A 17,986-nucleotide genomic window follows, 5' to 3' on the forward strand; every position below is an offset into this window, starting at 1 on the left:
GGGCGAGGGGCAGGGCAGGGCAGGCCGTCGGGTGGAGGGGAGCTCAACGGCAGCGTGGGTGAGGGGGCTGCGGGTGGCGGGCGGGAATCTGCTGCTGCGGGGGGTGCGGGTGAGGAAACTGTGTTCCGTGGGGGCTTTGCAGGCGAGGGAACTCTGTGCTCCGTGGGGGCTCTGCAGGGGAAGCGGGCTGCGCGCTGTGCGTGGGGAGCGCGGCTGACGGGGCTGCGCCACGCGCGTGCGGGGGGAGTCGAGGGGTGCGCATTCAGCGGGAGGGGGGGTGCACCGGGATTGCTTTTGAGGGGGGGGGGGTGGGTGAAGAAATTCCATGGGAGTGGGGGGACAGGTGAGGAGGATGTGCGGTATATGTGGTGGTGGTGGTTTGGTTAGTTTGAGGCGATATAGCCCTTAAAGACGTTACCCGAGTCAAAGAATGACGGGTACTGGGTGGCTGCGTAACACAAGAGCAGTCCTTGAAGCATTTCATTTCCTCTGTTCTTGGCTATGTCTTAGGTTCTTAATTTTATTATGGTCTCTCACTGAATTTAATGGTATTACTTGTGAGAGAGGTATATGCCTTTCGAGATTTATGGCGTAACTGTTTTTTTCCCCACATTATTTCATTATGGAAGTGATAAAGGATATCAAAATTTTCTGTCATGTGTCATGTACCAGGTCATTGGCCTTAAAGCTTTATTATACATACCAGTTCAGAACTGTATCTTAAGTTTGGGCAATACTGTTTAGAATTAACGGTAGCTACCTGGCGCATTTGAATGTCTACTATTGTTACTAATATAATGACTTCAAAAGGTTTTTTAACTCAGAAGTGATATTGTTTGATCAGTGACTAAGTTGCAATAAAACAAATGGTGTGTTTATAATTTTATAGGTTTTGCTGAGAACAACAGCAGGGGATATAGATATAGAATTATGGTCAAAAGAAGCACCAAAAGCATGTCGAAACTTCATCCAGCTTTGTATGGAAGGTAATGACAGAGTGGGAGAACAGTTGTTGAAATTATTTCTTATGCAATCCTTATGCCTGTTCTGTGAAATAGAGGTCATAACTACGACCTCGTGGCTGAGGGGGCGTGGGCGGGGCCACGAGTAATGGCGGCTGCTCCCCGCGCCCACCACAGGCCGCCCCGGGGAGCGCCGGCCGCCAGGGGCGCTGCGAATGGGGCGTGGCGCGGCGGCTCCCGCGGGAGGGTGGCGCTTGGGAGGGCGGAGATGCCACTGGCCCGGGTGGGGGGGCTGAAATTCCTGGGACCCGGCAGTGGGGTACAAATACGGGCTGGGCAGAGTGGATGGAGAGCAGTTCAGTGGAGAAGGACTTGGGAGTAGTAGTGGATGGAAAACTGACTGTGAGCCAGCGATGTGTGCTCGCAGCCCAGAAAGCCAACAGTATCCTGGGCTGCATCATGAGAAGCATGGTCAGCAGGTTGAGGGAGGTGATTCTCCCCCTCTACTCTGCTCTGGTCAGACCCCACCTGGAGTACTGCATCCAGCTCTGGAGTCCTTAGCATAGGAAAGAGATGGACCTGCTTGAGCAGGTCCAGAGGAGGCCACAAAGATGATCAGAGGGCCAGAGCACCTCCCTTATAAGGACAGGCTGAGAGAGTTGGGGTTGTTCAGCCTGGAGAAGGCTCCGGGGAGACCTTAGAGCAGCCTTCCAGTACTTAAAGGGGGCTACAGGAAAGCTGGAGAGGTACTTGTTACAAGGGCACATAGTGATAGGAGCAGGGGTAATGGCTTTTAACTGCAAAAGAGTAGACTTAGGTTAGATAGAAGGAAGAAATTCTTTCCTGTGAGAGTGGTGAGACACTGGAACAGGTTGCCCAGAGAAGCTGTGGCTGCCCCCTCCCTGGAAGTGTTCAAGGCCAGGTTGGACGGGGCTTTGAGCAACCTGGTCTAGTGGAAGGTGTCCCTGCCCATGGCAGGGTGTTGGAACTAGATGATCTTTAAGTTACCACATATTTCATTCTGTGAAAATTATCAGTTTGGGTACAGTGTAGGTAGTAAAAGGGGTGACACCTGTGTCCATGCTGGTGACTGAAAATGCTGATCATTTGATGTATGGATATGGCTGATGATGTGTGTGATATGTTGGCTGGAACAGAGCATAGTAGTTTTAGCTCACATTTTAAAATGATGTATATTGGTAGTATCATTCCAGTGATAAAAGCTGAAAAGAAAATAATTCATCGATGTCATCGTCAGTGATGTGCAGTCTTGCTATAGAAACATATGACACCGCAGTTTTTCATGTCATCAGCAATACTTTGTAGCTGAAATACAGTTGCACTGAGCAAGACAGTGGAAGAAGACGGAACCCAGTGGAAATAGCAGAATCCAGTTATAGTAACTGCTTTCTGGAACTGAAGTCTCTGGGCATATCTGCATAATCTAGATGAAAGTTTGATTTTGAGACCATTTACATGTATTTAATATAATCTTTTTTTTTTTTTTTTTTTAGAGTATTACAATAACACAATATTTCACAGAGTAGTACCTGGCTTTATAGTGCAGGGAGGTGATCCCACTGGTACTGGATCAGGTGGAGATTCAATCTATGGAGCTCCCTTCAAGGTATTTATATATCTTCTGCATTAATTTTTGGTTATTCTATCAGTTGTTCTTTCTCCTGTGTTAGGTTGTGAGAAAACCTTATATTAAAAATGCAACATTATACATATACAGTAATTGCCTTCGTATGCTTGTTACAGAGGCTCTCAAATAAACAACCAAAAATTAAAAACTCATAATCAACACAATTAAGTATCCCTCCACAACCATTCAGCAGCAGGTTCAAATGCCCGTGAGGAGAACAAAACACCACTCCCTAGGGTTTAACAACCCAGAACAACCTAGGGTTTAACAACAACCCAAAACGCTCTGTCACTCCTGACAAGTGAGGACTCTCAACCTTGAGGAACTACTCAGGGCAGCATCCTGACCCAAGTCACCTCAAAGAGTTTCCTTGGATGATATCCCAACCCAAGGGGAGGGTCTTCAACCACAGTGTGCTGCTCCAGGGAGTAACAGCTCAAAATGGCTCCTCCAGGCGACTCCATTTATACCCAGCTGAATCTGATGTAGTCAGTAGCAGCTTCCGTTGGCCAAAGGCCCCAACTACCATCAAGCCCTGTGAACAAGGAAATCAATAGCTGCCACACTTCAGCAGCCAAGAAACCCTATTTTCATTGGGCAAGTACACCTGCCACAATGCTGCTTCAGTATTTTTGAATATGCTCTTTTGAATTGAGAGTTCTTAAATCCAGCTGTTCTGATATTATGATAAATGTATAACCTTACAAGAATGAACTTCACAAGGAAGAATAGGGGAGGGGAAGAGTGAAGAGTATGTGTTGATATGTGGCAAATACAGATACAGAAATGTACATTGTTTGTGCACATCGTATCTAATTTAGCAAAGGTCTCTGAATGTCATATATGTCTTCATTGGTATTATTGATACCAGCATGGCTCATCTATTAACAAGGAGGCTCAGATCTTGAGTGAAGCTACGTACATAGAGCAGCTGTGTTCTGTTCTGCCTGATCGTTTTATTTCAGATGGGGCAGGCACTTTTAACTCGTGACTGATGCTGCATAGCATGTCTCTGGGCTTTCCATCTCCCTGCTGCTAGAGTTGACTTATAACATGAATGCGAAGTTTCTGGAAGGGATTGGTACCTGAGCAGAGAACAAAACAATTATTACCATATTGTAGTAGCATTGCTGCTTAAAATTAGAGGTATCTCAATATTGCAGTGTTTTGAATTGTGATACTGCCATGGTATTAATATTACTCGTGGCTTCACCTTGCTTTTAGAGAGTAGTCCTATTTTATTTTCTTATAGTCCAGAAAATGTTTTCCCTATGGATTTTTGCAGTACTGTACGATTAAAACCTGTAATTGAGCTTCCAGTTACTTTAAATGAATTAAATTTTTTTCCCCTAAATACAGTGGTTAACAAGAACGATAGCTTTACAAGAAATACATGAAATGCAGTTACTTTTAGAAATGCTTTGAATTTTCTTAAATAGGGGGGATAATAATTTCCAACAAAAATAATGAATAACATTTGATTATTAGGCAATGATTGGAAAAAGAGAAAGTTAACAAGACAGAACTTAGAGTTTTTATTAAATCATGTGTCCTTCTATTATTGACATACTAGTTTCTAATTATTTAGGTGTTTGTTGGTTATGTGTTTATGGTTTCTTCTGAAAGAAGGTTGTTCACTTGTTTGCATTATTATAGGTATTAAGAAGAAAAAACATTGACTAAAAATAATATTTGCTGCTGAAAACAGAAGCTTTTAAATACAATTGTTGCATTGTTTTGGTTTTAATACTGTTAATTTAAAATAAAATTAACAACATATTTTCTGAGTGTGCATATTGATGTAAATAAGCCATAGCTAAAGAAGTGGAAAAATAGTTACATACTTAAATCATGTTCTTTTCTGTCTTTGCCAGGATGAGTTCCACTCACGATTGCGATTTAATCGAAGAGGACTTGTTGCTATGGCAAATGCTGGGCCCCATGATAATGGGAGTCAGTTTTTCTTTACGTTGGGTCGTGCAGATGAACTTAATAACAAGCACACTATCTTTGGAAAGGTCTGCTACATGGACTAGCGTCCCAGTTTGAGTTTGACAGAAGCTATTCTAAGTTTCTCTGTATTCAGAGACTGTTCTAGTGTTGTTTGCTGCTATGTACATTCGAAATTTATTTCACTGCTTTCTAAGCTGTCTCCATTCTCTTATTTCACATTTCTGCCAGAAATGTTTCTATGGGTTGTTCCCATAATAATCTACTTTGCTGTTGTTATTCCTCTGAATTATATTTTCGTTTTGTGTTTCCTTTGAATAATCTTACTAATGTTATGGCTGTGTCTTACGAATCAGTTCATCTAATACTGGTGACATTTTAGAAAATACTGTTTGTAAATTCTAGTTACCCAAGAAGAACCAGGAAAATGAAAAACAAGATGAATTTATCACTCTCATGATTTACTTGAAAGAAAATAAACCAACTATTTTTTATTTCACGCTGTCTTTTATTTTCCTGTTTCACAGCTCACAGTAAGAATTTGACATCTTCCCCTGCATACACTCTCAAAATGTAGGTTTAGCTACCTGTATTCATTCAACTTGTGCTGTTAAATTAAAAAAACCCCAAACCTTTGTACGTTGTACTTGCTGTCTTTTGGAAGTCTTACGTGCTTACAATATTTCCTATATCATTTGTATTTTCAAAATTCTTTACATAATAATTGCCTTGCATTTTGCAGAATAATTAACAAAAATTATAGGTGAGGACTTTCAAACCTTTTTTATAAATTTGACAGGTTACAGGGGATACAATATATAACATGTTGCGTCTGGCTGAAGTAGAAGTTGACAAGGAGGAGAGACCTCTCAGTCCACACAAAATAAATAACAGTGAGGTGAGAGTTCTGATTTGAAACTTGAAATTTTAAAATTCTTTTGTTCATACTATTCAGAAAACTGTGTTCTAGTATGAAAACTTGGCGTGTGTATTTATGTATTGTTTTAAAATATTGAATCATTGATTAAAATACTTACTAAAGGTGTTTCTAAAATATTACTTTTTTAACAGGTTTTGTTTAATCCTTTTGATGACATTGTTCCAAGACCGAATAGAAAGCTGAAGAAGGACAAACCAGAAGAAGAAATGAAAAAGTCCAAAGTAAAAGGCACAAAGTAAATATATGCAACATAAGTGGTTGTTGATTTTCTTTTACCTTTAATGTGCAGCTTGGCAGTTTTCTTTTTCTGGTTTTGAAACACAAGGCTTTATGAAAATGCACAGAAGAATGTTCTCTAATCTTGGCAAAACCTACTTGTCTGTTTTCTGAAGAGATCATACAAATCTAGTTGCTCTGACTGAAGTGGTTACTGTGCATCCTTTGATCTGTGGCTGTGTGCATATTGATAGTTTGTGGCAAAAGAGAGGTAAAAGGTCGTTTAACCATTTCCCATGGGCAAGAACATGCAATCATTCTTTTGTGACCAAGATGACACTGAAGTTAATATGAACTAGTAACTGGGTCATAGCTCAGTTTGAGCTTTTTGAACTTATTTTATCAGCTGCCACTTCTCTCCCACTATAATGCTCAGCAAGAGTCAGGTATTTTGACATGGGAAATTTCAGTTTCTGTGAATGAAATTTGATAGTCATAAGTAGGAGGAAATCTAAAATGTGTGTATGCTGTCAGTTCTGTTGGACAGAAATACAACATGTGACTGACTGATTCCAACATAGTGTAAACAATTAATTTTGAAAAAAAAGAGCATTTTGTCTTTTAATTACATTCTGTGAATGTGTGTGCATTTGATGCCTTTCTGAGCCATCATATCTTGAAAATTTTGTTTGGTACTTGAATGTTGCTCTATTGGAAAAAAACATTTGAAAAAATGTCACTGCTCTGTTTTCAGAGCTGTCAGCATTTAACAGTCTGTGAAGGTTAGTCAAGGCAGAATTTCTTAAATTCCATCTTACTATTTTCTAAGTGATGTTTAGCTATCCTGATTGTTTTGTCTCAGGAATGGAATGGAATGGAACATGCTTCTCTAAATATTCATGGCTTATTGCAAAACAACATATTGTAGTTGTTTGAATTTGGTACATTAGCAGGACAAAAAGATTTTTTTTGTCCTTGCACACAGTATGAAAGTAATATGTTTAAAGTTTATGGAGTGTTAATAAGAGTATTTAAAGTTTTACTAGAAAATGTGTTTTCTCTCTTAAAGAAATTTTAACCTGCTTTCCTTTGGGGAAGAAGCTGAAGAAGAAGAGGAGGAAGTCAGTAGAGTTAGTCAGGTGCTGTACCGATTTATCATCCCTGTTTTTCTGTTTAGCTTAAAATTACCTTTTATGTGAATTTATGAAAAGCTTTAAAGTTCTTAATCTTGTTCTTATGTTTCAGTTTTGAACAACAATATTAGAAATTACTTCAGTTTTTATGATTCTACTATTTTAACGTGAAAAAATGAGAGTTTTTTAACTCATAACTTTGAATGTACCTTCAGTTACTGCAAGATATTTTTACATTTCCATCAACATAAAGTTTCATACTTCATAGTATAAATCTGTGTCTGCTGTTTAAAATTCATGGATGTGAGAGATACTTTATTCTTCTTTACCTCCTTAATTATAAGAGTGTGATTTGATGGTAAAATACGTGGGGTTTGAAATAGATCAACTTGTTCATTGCCAGTGTATTCTTAGCTCCATTTTCTTGCAGATATGCATTCTGTGTACAAAATGAAGGGGGATTATTGTGGGGAAAATAGTGCATTATCATAATTAAATATTGCACTATTGTGAATTGTCTTTGATCTAACATTTCCTTACCTGACTTTGACAACTTGTTAAAGAAATTTTTAAACTAACCTTATTTAAATAGTATTCTCATTTCTACTGCTGACCAAATTATTTCCTTAGAGCCCTAGACTTTCTTATTTATTTGTACTGTTCAGCTACCTACATGCTTCAGTGCTACTGGTGCTGAGTCCTGTACCATGTAAGTGAAAAAATGGTCCTTAGTCCTTAGGATTTAGTTAAAATACAAAAGTCAACAGTGAATAATGTTGGGCAATATTACAGTGAGATGGTATCAGTCAGGATGATAGCAGGGGTTTATCACAACAGTAGCTTTAACTATTTTTCTTTCTTGTTTCAACTTACCAGTCAGTCCGACTATACTTGCTTACCTTAACATGCACATCTGCAGTTCTACTCTTGGTATATATCTGGGTTTTAATACTGCATTTAACTTGGTTGCTTTGATGTTCTTCCCTTTCATGCCAAATACTTGCTTTTCAGTTTAAAATGATCTAAATAGAACACCTCTTTCCTGACAAGCCCAGTTTCAGTGTTGTCATGTTGTCTTTAATTCAGTCTTAAACTCTCATCCTCATATTTGTTCTGTCTAAATTCTGGACTAGCTGTATCTGGGAAAATAACCAAATCAACTGTTTATGAAGAATTTCTATTCATTCTTTACAACAGAATGAAACCTTTTTTCCAAACCTCATTGCTTGTTTCTGATAGGTCTAGATCAGTCTCTCTTGTAGCTCTGGACACTATCTTAATCTTGATTAAGTTGAAGTATGTGAACTTCAGCACCAACTTTCATTCTCTGTTTTTGATAAGAAAAATTGAAGGCCAAAGTTAATAATAATCTTGGACATCTACAAATTCAGAATCCTTCTGTGAACTTCTTTTGGTTGCTAGATACAGTAAGTCTTGTATGTTTCAATGTAAGAAAGGTATACTTTTAAGGACAGCAGTTGAGAGGAAAGTCTGCAAGTAACTGAGGAATCCTCTAACAGATCTGGGAAAAGGAAACATTTTCTATTAATTTTTAGTGCAGTGAGGCTGAGGCTAAAATTATCTAAAGAGTAAATGAAAACACCATGTGTTGGGATGAAATTTTTACAGTATTTAATGGTTTTATGTTTACATGTGACAAATAAGAATTCTTGTCTTAGTCACATCATATTAACTAAGTACTGAATTTAAGAATGTGTCCCTAAGTCTTTTCTCCATCTTCCCCATTATGAACAGTTTTCTACTCTGCATTTGTTCAGCCTGCACTACACTTAGAGTAAGTGAGGGAATATATTTTGCCTTTACTGCAATCTGTCACCTGACTCTTGTTCCAGAGACTGTACAAAGGGCAAGAAGGATAACTGGAGATATGAATCATGGTAACTTTAAAAAGGGGGAGAGAGGGAGGGAAGTCTGAGAATGATTATTCCCTATTTTTTACAATGTGAAAGTTGAGACACAAAGATAAATGAGCAAATAAATATACAAAGTATTTTTCCCTCTTCGAATTTAGGTTGTGAAAATTTATGCCACAGAACATGATTAAAGTGAGAAGTATAAATGCTTTCAGAAAGAGATTAAACAAGGGATTAGGGCCACTGGTGTCTTTCAAACGTTACAGGTCAAATTGTGTCTACTATATCAGGAGAGTCTCTAAATAGTTATAGAAAGCATGATTCTTAGAAAGAAAATTTGTGTACCCCAGGAGGTTATAGAAGGCAGAGATCACAGGGTTAGGGAAGTTTGTGTCAAGGAGTGGCAAGAGCAGAATGGCTGCATGAGGGAGGGCAAACAGGGAGGCAAGAGTGATTCCAGCACAGACAGTGTGCTCACCAATAGGGGCACAATCCTACAGGGTCTGGATACAGCAGGCAGAGTTGGTTACTGGTAGCAAGGGTCCATCAGCAGGGCATGGCAAGTAGTAACAAGACCAAGGTCCCCATCCAAAGAGTCCAGTCAGGAGCAGCAAGAGATGGGACAGGAGACAGGACTAGAGACAAGTCTACAATGTAGGTCCAACAGACCCAACTAGAAGATGGGGTTAGACACAGGTACATCTCTGACATAGCTCAGGCAGCGACTGGAATTTCAGGCCTGAGCTGAAATGGTGCTTATGGGCAGAGGAGCTCCAGGTAAAACTCCACAAGGCCACTAAAGCTATCAGTGTACTCAGGGACCTGACAGTGGTTGTTGATTAGTGTTTAAATTGGACCTTCAGTGTCCAAACTGCTCATTTAATTGTCTGTACTTGTTTGGAGCAGTTTACAAAGGTGATAACCACTTGTCTTAAGTTTCATCTAACTCCTGAACACACACACACACAAATTACTTGTTAAGGAAGTAATTTTTCGTGTTGCTGAATGTGTTAGTCTTTTTTTTTTTTTCCTACATAACAAAAAATGAAGTTGTGTTTAAATGAGTAAGATTTTATTATCCACACAACTACTGTCTTCCTGAAAAGGTGGTAAGATGCGGCTGAAATGCAGACATTCAGGTCGCAGTACAGACTGTTTCTGTAGCAAGAGATTTTCAGTCTTTGATTTCAGTCTGAAATTTAAATGTACTTTTTGGATTAGCATGGGGAATGCTTTCTTACTGCAGTCTTTCTGCATGGAGATCTTATGTGGCGTTAGATTTATTTGACTGCTTGCTTCAGTAGATGATTCCTGCATGATGTATTGCAGGTTGTTAATTTGTTTTGTTTATCCCTAGGGATCTAATTAATATTTTACCAATTGATAAGTACTACTTTGTACATGTTAGTTCTTTGAGTTGTCTTATGCCACTATTGGAAAGTCAAGTTCTTAACCTCTTCATTCACTCAAGTATGTATGTGCTAGACCATGTATCTTTATGATGTGTAATGATTGTGACGATTGTTCAATCTCTTTTTTTTTTTTCCCCCTTTTTCCTTTAAAATGAAGTGCATTGCTATTGCAAAAACTTTTTAAACTCATGGGATCAGTTTGCTCCTCTTTATGGAATGTCGTCTTTGTTCTTCTGCTATTAAAAGTGTTTATGCTTACTGGTTAGGCTAAACCTAGCAAGAAACCGGTTATCTTTTTCTTACCATTATCCTTTTTCACCATCTATTCTCCCAAACACCAAAATTTCTAATAACTTTTTTCTTCTTTTTTTTTTTTTTTTAACAGAGCATGAAGGGAAAAAGTAAAAGTAGTCACGATCTACTGAAGGATGATCCACATCTAAGCTCAGTTCCTGCTGTCAAAAGGTTAATACATGATTTCCAGTTTCCAGAATAGATTTACTTTCAGGAGTTTAGACCTGATTAGCATCATGTATACTCACTGTTTGTCTGTTACTCTTTAAGAAACTAAGAATAGCAATGCTGGATCAGACCTCTAACCCACTATGCTTGGCCATCAGTGGATCCCCAACAAAGAATAAACACAGAGCAAGCATAATGTTTACCTGAGTAGTTTCCCAGCCACCATGTACTTTCAGCTCAGATGACTGTCAGAATTTGATGTGGTTCATCTATTTGGTAATCCTTAATAGAGCTCTCTTTAAAGTACTTATTCAGTCTCTTGTAATACTGTTCACAATTACACCCTCCTGTCTGCTGCAGGAAGAAGTACCTTCACTTTTTGTTGTGAACCTAGCTGCTACTGATGTCATTTGATAAATTCTAACTCTTATGCTGGAAGTGACAGTGAGCACTCAGTCCCTTTATACCTATCTTTACCACAATCCCTTCTTAGGTCATCCCTTTTCTAGCCTGAACTTTTAAAGCCTACTCAACTTTTCTTCACAACAGAAGTTGTGCTGTACCTGTGATTATTCTTGTTGCTCTTCCCAACCCTGGTTATGTTCTAAAATGTAATTTTTTTCCAAATCTAAACAATGCATTAAAAATGAGGTGAATCATAAATCCGTATGCTTGTATAAAGAGAGTCTCCGTTTTCTTCTCTATCTCTTTCTAATACTTCTTAACTTCTGACTTGCTTTTATGTCAACTCCAAGAATTTGCTTATCATCAAACCATATAATAGTTTGGGTTGGAGGGAACCTTCAAAGGTGATCTAGTCCAATCCCCTTGCATTGAGGAGGGACATCAACTAGATCAGGTTGCTCAGAGACAAGTCCAACCCAACCTTGAATGTTTCCGGGGATGAGGCACCTACCGCCTCTCTGGAAAACCTGTTCCAGTGTTTCATCACCATCACTGTAAAAAATTTCTTCCTTATATCTAGTCTGAATCTACCTTCTTTTAGTTTAAAGCCATTAACCCTTGTCCTTTTGCTGTAGGCCCTACTGAAAAGTTTGTCACCATTTTTCTTATAAGCCCTCTTTAAGTATTGAAAGGCTGCTATAAGGTCTTCCTTCTCTTCTCCAGGCTGAACAACCCCAACTCTCTCAGCCTTTCTTCACGGGAGAGGTGTTCCATCCCTCTGATCATTTTCGTGGCCTCCTCTGGACCTGCTCCAACAGGTCCATGTCTTTTCTGTGCTGAGGACTCCAGAGGTGGATGCAGTACTCCAGGTGGGATCTCACCAGAGTGGATCAGAGGGGCAGAATCACCTCCCTTGATCTGTTGGCCACACTTCTGGCTGTGAGTGCACATTGCTGGCTCATGTCCAACTTTTCATCCACCAGTACCCCCAAGTCCTTCTTCACAGGTCTGCTCTCAATCCCTTCATCCCCCAACCTGTATTGATACCGGGGTTCACCCTCACCCAAGTGTAGGATCTTGCACTTGGCCTTGTTGAACCTTGTGAGGTTCACATGGGCCTACTTCTCAAGCTTGTCCAGGTCCCTCTGGATGGTACCCTTTCCCTGAGGTGTGTCAGCCGCACCACTCAACTTGGTGTCATCTGCAAACTGGCTGAGGGTGCACTCAATCCCACTGTCTGTGTCACTGATGAAGATACAAAACAACACAGGCCCCTGAGGAACACATCATGATTAATAATGTTCAGCTGAGAGCTCCTTGTTCTGTATGTGGAACTCCTTTTCCTCATGTGCATAGCTTTACTTTTATCTTCTTCAGATTTCATCTGTCATTATCTCATCATTCAGGTCCTCTGCAATTCTTCTAACTGCTCTCGGCTTTACTATCCCGAGTAACTTAGTGTTTTCAAAAAACGCAGTGACTTGGCTGTTTGCCTGCTTTGTTACTGAGCTCACTGAACAGCTCAAGCCCCAACCTACTAATGATCTTCCTCCATTGAAAGAAGTGATTGTTTGCTTCTAACTTCTGTTTCCTGTCTTTTAACCATCTATTTATTCATGTTCCCATCACCCCAGGACTACGTAGTTTCCTTAAAAACCTTTGGTTAGAGATTCTGTGTGAGTCCAAATATATCACATGTAGCCCTTTCTAAACACTCTGAGAGGCTGGTAAGGCAGTTCCCTTTATAGCCATGTTACAAATACCAAGGAGGTTATTTTATCTCTTACTGTTGCTTCTACTTGTTCAGGGCTGACGTCAGAATTACAGACCTGGATGCATTCTAAATATTTTCTTTAATACTTATAAATGTGGTTTTGGTGTTTTATTTTGTTTTTTTAAAAATTATAATCTTCTATGAAGAAATACTTCCGCAGAGAGATTTCTCGATTAATTTTTGAAAGGAAATCAATGTCGTTGGTTGCAGTAAATTTACAGTTTCTTTGATGACCTTGATTACTTATTGATGGCTTAGAACGCACATCAAAGCCTTGACTTTGGGGACTTTTTAATATTCCTTGCTTTGTTTCTTTAACATAACTTCTTTTTTAAATTGTGGGAAGAATCTTCAAGGGTCTTTATTATTAGTTTGTGACAATTAACTGTGAATATGTTAGCTTTAATATATTCAAATAGATTCCTTTTTCTAATACAATAAGCTGTAGCTGTGTAACATGAAAATTTTGATGTTAAGCTTAGTTATCAGTATAGTGCATGTGGAACATGCCTATATAAAGAAGAGTTTCTGAAATATAGACTATTTGCAATGAAATGCTAGAAATTGTTTGATATGTGAGATCAAAACCATCAATCTTAAGTGAGTTTTGTTGGGTTTTTTTCTTTTCGCTGTATACATTAGTATTTTGTCTGGATAGCTCAAGGTATGGCTAGAATTTTTCCATTGTATGAAAGTGGTTTTATCCTGTGATTTTAAACATTTCTAAATAGAAAGGATAATGACAGTCAAATGATAGAAAATTCTATTAATTGATACTTTCAAGATGAATGTGAGGATGATCTAAATAACTAGGTTGACTAAAATGTCAGGTAGCTAACCAAACAAATAAGAACTTTTTAAACAGTATTTTAAATCTCATCTGGTACTTCAAAGTAGTTATGATTATTTTTCTTTCTTTTAGTGAAGCAGCAAGTGAAGAAGGGGATTTAAGTGAGGTAAGTAACTTTTTTTTTTTTTTTTTTTTACAAATAAGTCTTTGTTTTTTACTGTGTGTGAATTAACATTTTTTTAGGGGAACAAATGCTATTTTAGAGGATTTTGAAAACTAGCTCAAGTTAGATTTCCAGCAGAGATCTTAGAACCCTTTCAGAGTTCTAAGGTTTGACCATTGTGAACATTCACAGTAGGGCAGAGCTACTACTGCATTTTATAAAAACTGCTTACCAGATATTTCAGTCAATAGATTACATACGTGGGAGGTTATCTACCATAGAGTGACAAACCATTAATAAAAGCCCTGAAATTGCTTCTAAAAAAACCAAAAAAGTTAAAATTAAGTTTGACATGAATAATGATATAACTCTAATGTCTCAGGGGAAATCTGTGTGTGAGTGAGAGTCCTGTAGGAAAGATTTTTTTCAAAGAAACAAAAGTTCAGTGAATATTTATCACTTAAGTTGTATAGATGAAGACAGTCACCTCTGCAAGACAGGAAATCTGAATAACCAAACAGTGACATTCAACCAAACATGGAGGCTATTTTAATTACGAGGAAATCGTCATTCATGATGAGATTGCTAGCTGAAGTATCTTTGCCTCCACGCGTAGGTCATGGGGGTGCCCCTTTGAGTTGCTGTTGAGACAATGATGTAATATTTGATGAGGAATGTAATCTGCCATTCCCCAGACTGAATCCTGAAAAGTACTGTTTTGCATATGAATCCACCATGCATAAGTACTGCAGTGTTAGTTGATGCACTGTGGAAGTGGAGGAAAGACACAGTCTATCCCATTCTTGTGCATAAAAAAAGGAGAACAGTCTGCTTCCACCCTGTTTCCTGTTGTTTTTTTCACAAAGCATAGTATGAGTTCAGGTTCTCTTAATCTTCTTTGTTCCTGCTGTGCAGGAACATTTAAGTGTTAGGAGGGTTCTGAGAATGGTATTTAATTAATAATTCTTCAGATGTTCAAATAGCCGTTTGTTAAGTGAACTGGATTTGGGGAATATAGAACAGGGATGTTAGATATATTTATTTAAATTTTTATTTTTCAGCCTAATTAATCTGAATGCTGTTATAATAATGTCATGAGATAGGAAATAGGAAGGCGTTTTTTTTCCTGCAGGTGCTCTTCTTACATTTCATTTCATTGAAAGATTTTAGCTAGAATCTAGCATTTCAGGCAGCTACCGGAGCCTTGTAACGTGATTTTATCTAGTTTTAGATTTACTAGTATTTTATCATCTCCTTTGGATTTATTTCATTTAACACATCACAGGATCACTTTCACATTTACACGGCTGCAACACGTTGGTAGTTTTATAGCCATCCTATGAGCAAATAATTCTTCCAGATCTCCCCACCTCGCTCATGTAACAAGTCCCTAGCGTGTAAGAGAAACTCTTTTTATTATTCCCTAAGCACCTGACCTTGCTGTTCATGGTATTAAATACCATCCTGTTTCTCTTACTGCAGTCCTTGAGGTCATACATTTCATGCTTTGAGACTTGGATCCTTTGTATTAACAGTACCTCATCACTACTTGTTGAATCTCTTTTTGTGCCTGATTAAGGAAAACATATGAAATGTGTTCACAGGACTGATTTTTTTCCACCAGTGACATTCCTCCATTTCCCGTTTTTGCATAACTTGTTTTCCTCTCCCTATTTGTCAGTTAGTTACTAAACAGTAAGTTTCTTGTAGTACTGTGGCTTGATATCCTCCCCCTAATTCAGTAATCTTCACAAATGACTAAATCATAATACATACAGTAGCCATTAGTCATTCTGACACAAAATATCTTATTACACTTTTATTTCCAGAGCTAAGAGAAGAATAGGGCAACTACCCAACAAACAACAACAGCAAAAACGAGTACAGCTTCCAGGCAGTTTTGCATTTCTGTGTCACTAGGGTAACATCATCATTCAGCTGAACAGCTGCTTCCCTCCTGAGGTGTCATGTAGCCCACCCTGGGTGGAAATGTGTTAAATCTATTAGTTGGTAATGAGACTTCCAAAAAATGAGAGTCTAAAAGATATAAGATCAGATGGAGTTAATGAGACAGAAGAGGGACTGGAGGAGGAGACTGGACAGGAAAAAAGAGTAGAGTTGCAGGAGGGAAGGGATTGAGGAGGAAGGTTGTATTCTATTTTTTCTTTCCAGAGGAAAACTGGTGAAATCCTTTGCAGATTGAGGGGAATGGAAGGTTGGGGAAGTAGGGAATTCAGCTGAGTTGGACAAGTTGAACCATTTTGTTTCTTCCATTTTAAAATACCATCCGTGGACCACCCCTTCCCGTTACTCAGATTTCTGTAAATTTTAATTGGTTTACTACTTAGCAATTGCAATTTGTCTAGAATTGTCTTGGTTTTATTCTAGAAATTCTCCTGTCCAACTCTTTGTGTTTCAGTGAAATGGTCTTACCTAAGCCCTAGCCAAATCTTCACCAAGTCAGGATGATTGGTTCCACAGGTTTCACAGCCTCTTTTGATCAATGTAGTATTTTTTAAATTCCCTCACAGAGACTGATGGGCAAACCTCTTCCATCCCATTGTGACTGTAGTCTAGCCCTGTAGCAGGAAGTTCTTAAGTTCTTAGTAAGTTTTGTTTTTCTTTTAATGGAAATGCTTAATATATTTCTTTGATCAAATTTTGGATTCATGAATAATGGCCAGACTGATACCACCTTGCTGTGAGGTCTTCTGAAGACCTGTAAGGATTCACAGTCTAGAATAGCCTGGTTTCATTTTTTAAGCCATACGAAAAAGATTAAATTTGTGTATGAAAAAATATTTAATTATCATGTTTCGAATTTTTTGTTCTCTCTGAAGGAAATCAGGAGAAAGTTGTTTGAAAAGTTTGCTTTGAAATGAAATAATTTTCTTTTTTTTTTCTGTAAGGGATTATCTTTGTAAGAAAAACTTTCCATGTTCTACATTCTGTAGTAAAAAAATAAAAAGGCTAAAGGAGAAGTTTTATCATTTTAAATCAATAAAGGAGGAAGAAGAATGTGATGAAGATGGTGATAGTGTAGAAGGTGAAGCTGCTAGCAATGAGAGATTTCAAATAAAAGAACGCATTGCCAAGAAGTTGAAAATTGATACAAGTGAAAATGCTAAACAGCAACTTCAAGATGAAGAAGCTAAGACAGAAAAGAAAACAACTAGTCGCAGGTAAGTTTCATGTTGTTTGCTTTTTGCTTTTTTTTTTTTCTTCAGCTTGTTTACAGTTAGATTTTCTGCTCAATTTCAGTTTTGCAGTTACTACATTGATAGGTTAATATTACATTAAAATTATTTCCCACTGCCCACATCCAGCTATGGAAGATGAAATTGCTTATTGCTTTCTCATTTCTTAGTTTCATTTGGCAGTTTGAGCCAAACCATTAAGTCACATTTTGTTACACTGAGCACTAATTGATACCTTGTATGGAAGTTTTCTTCTTCCCTCTAAGTTATAAATGAAGAGTGTTTACATGTATTTATCATGCTTTATGTTGTCTTTCTACACAGCTGGAAGATTGAGTTTTGTAGCTTCTTTATCTGTGATAATACATGGTGGTCATCCACCACTTAGACTTACAGAAAGTAAAGGCTTCCTAGTCATCCATTAAAGTCTGGTTTAACACAGTAGTTGTTCTTGCCGTGTACCAGTTTTTCAACACTGCAACTGATACATCAGTTTTTAAATACCTAAGGCTGTTCTTAGAGAGTTGGAATATGACTGTGTTTAGTAGCGTAACACTGTATTCCAATTATTATTAAACTAACACTAGAAAAATTATTATGTTTCTGTAGCAGTATTCAGCCCTTTACAGACATGTGATAAAACTCTACCAGCTTTTGTGAACATCTGTACTGATTAGCACTCAATTTTCAGTGAGATAATTTGTTTTCTTGGAACCTTGTGTTTTGGCAGTCTTTCTTCTAGAACTTGTTTGGGAATTTCTGCTTAATAATATTTATATTGCATAAAAACATTCATCATGTATGCAGGTGATGTGTGGTGGACCTGATGGGAAACTTGCTAGGAATGATTGTCCAATATTTCAGTAAATGTGGGCTCCAGAAGTTACTGAACAATTAAGTCTTTGCACTTACAAAGTTCAATGTGCAAATTTACTTACTCAGTGAAACTTACTGGGGTAGTGGGAGGAAGCATCAAAAAAGTAATTTAGATTTTTGTACTCTGACTCTGCACAGTTGTCATAAATAACTGCCTGATGAAATTATTCAGGCTTTACCTATA

The 17,986-nt window shown here is 38.1% G+C and overlaps 1 protein-coding gene across 6 annotated transcripts in view; it reads left to right on the top strand.

Annotated features, from left to right (window-relative positions):
- Positions 1 to 17,986, top strand: part of CWC27 (CWC27 spliceosome associated cyclophilin) — a 121,083-nt gene that overhangs the window by 195 nt on the left and 102,902 nt on the right. For 5 of the 6 annotated variants that reach the window (XR_012621755.1, XR_012621754.1, XM_074813407.1 and 2 more), the window contains exons 2-11: positions 890 to 986; positions 2,477 to 2,589; positions 4,485 to 4,628; positions 5,360 to 5,458; positions 5,632 to 5,735; positions 6,786 to 6,855; positions 10,521 to 10,600; positions 11,726 to 11,941; positions 13,699 to 13,732; positions 16,736 to 16,911. Coding sequence is in view for 4 of the 6 variants with exons in the window: in XM_074813407.1 (XP_074669508.1) it covers positions 890 to 986; positions 2,477 to 2,589; positions 4,485 to 4,628; positions 5,360 to 5,458; positions 5,632 to 5,735; positions 6,786 to 6,855; positions 10,521 to 10,600; positions 11,726 to 11,941; positions 13,699 to 13,732; positions 16,736 to 16,911 (1,133 nt within the window). In the remaining 2 variants the exon portion in view is untranslated. The remainder of the gene's footprint in view (positions 1 to 889; positions 987 to 2,476; positions 2,590 to 4,484; positions 4,629 to 5,359; positions 5,459 to 5,631; positions 5,736 to 6,785; positions 6,856 to 10,520; positions 10,601 to 11,725; positions 11,942 to 13,698; positions 13,733 to 16,735; positions 16,912 to 17,986) is intronic. The other variant, XM_074813406.1, reaches the window with a different exon arrangement.

This window comes from Strix aluco, chromosome Z, assembly GCF_031877795.1.
Source record: "Strix aluco isolate bStrAlu1 chromosome Z, bStrAlu1.hap1, whole genome shotgun sequence".
In the NCBI taxonomy this organism is placed as follows: domain Eukaryota; kingdom Metazoa; phylum Chordata; class Aves; order Strigiformes; family Strigidae; genus Strix; species Strix aluco.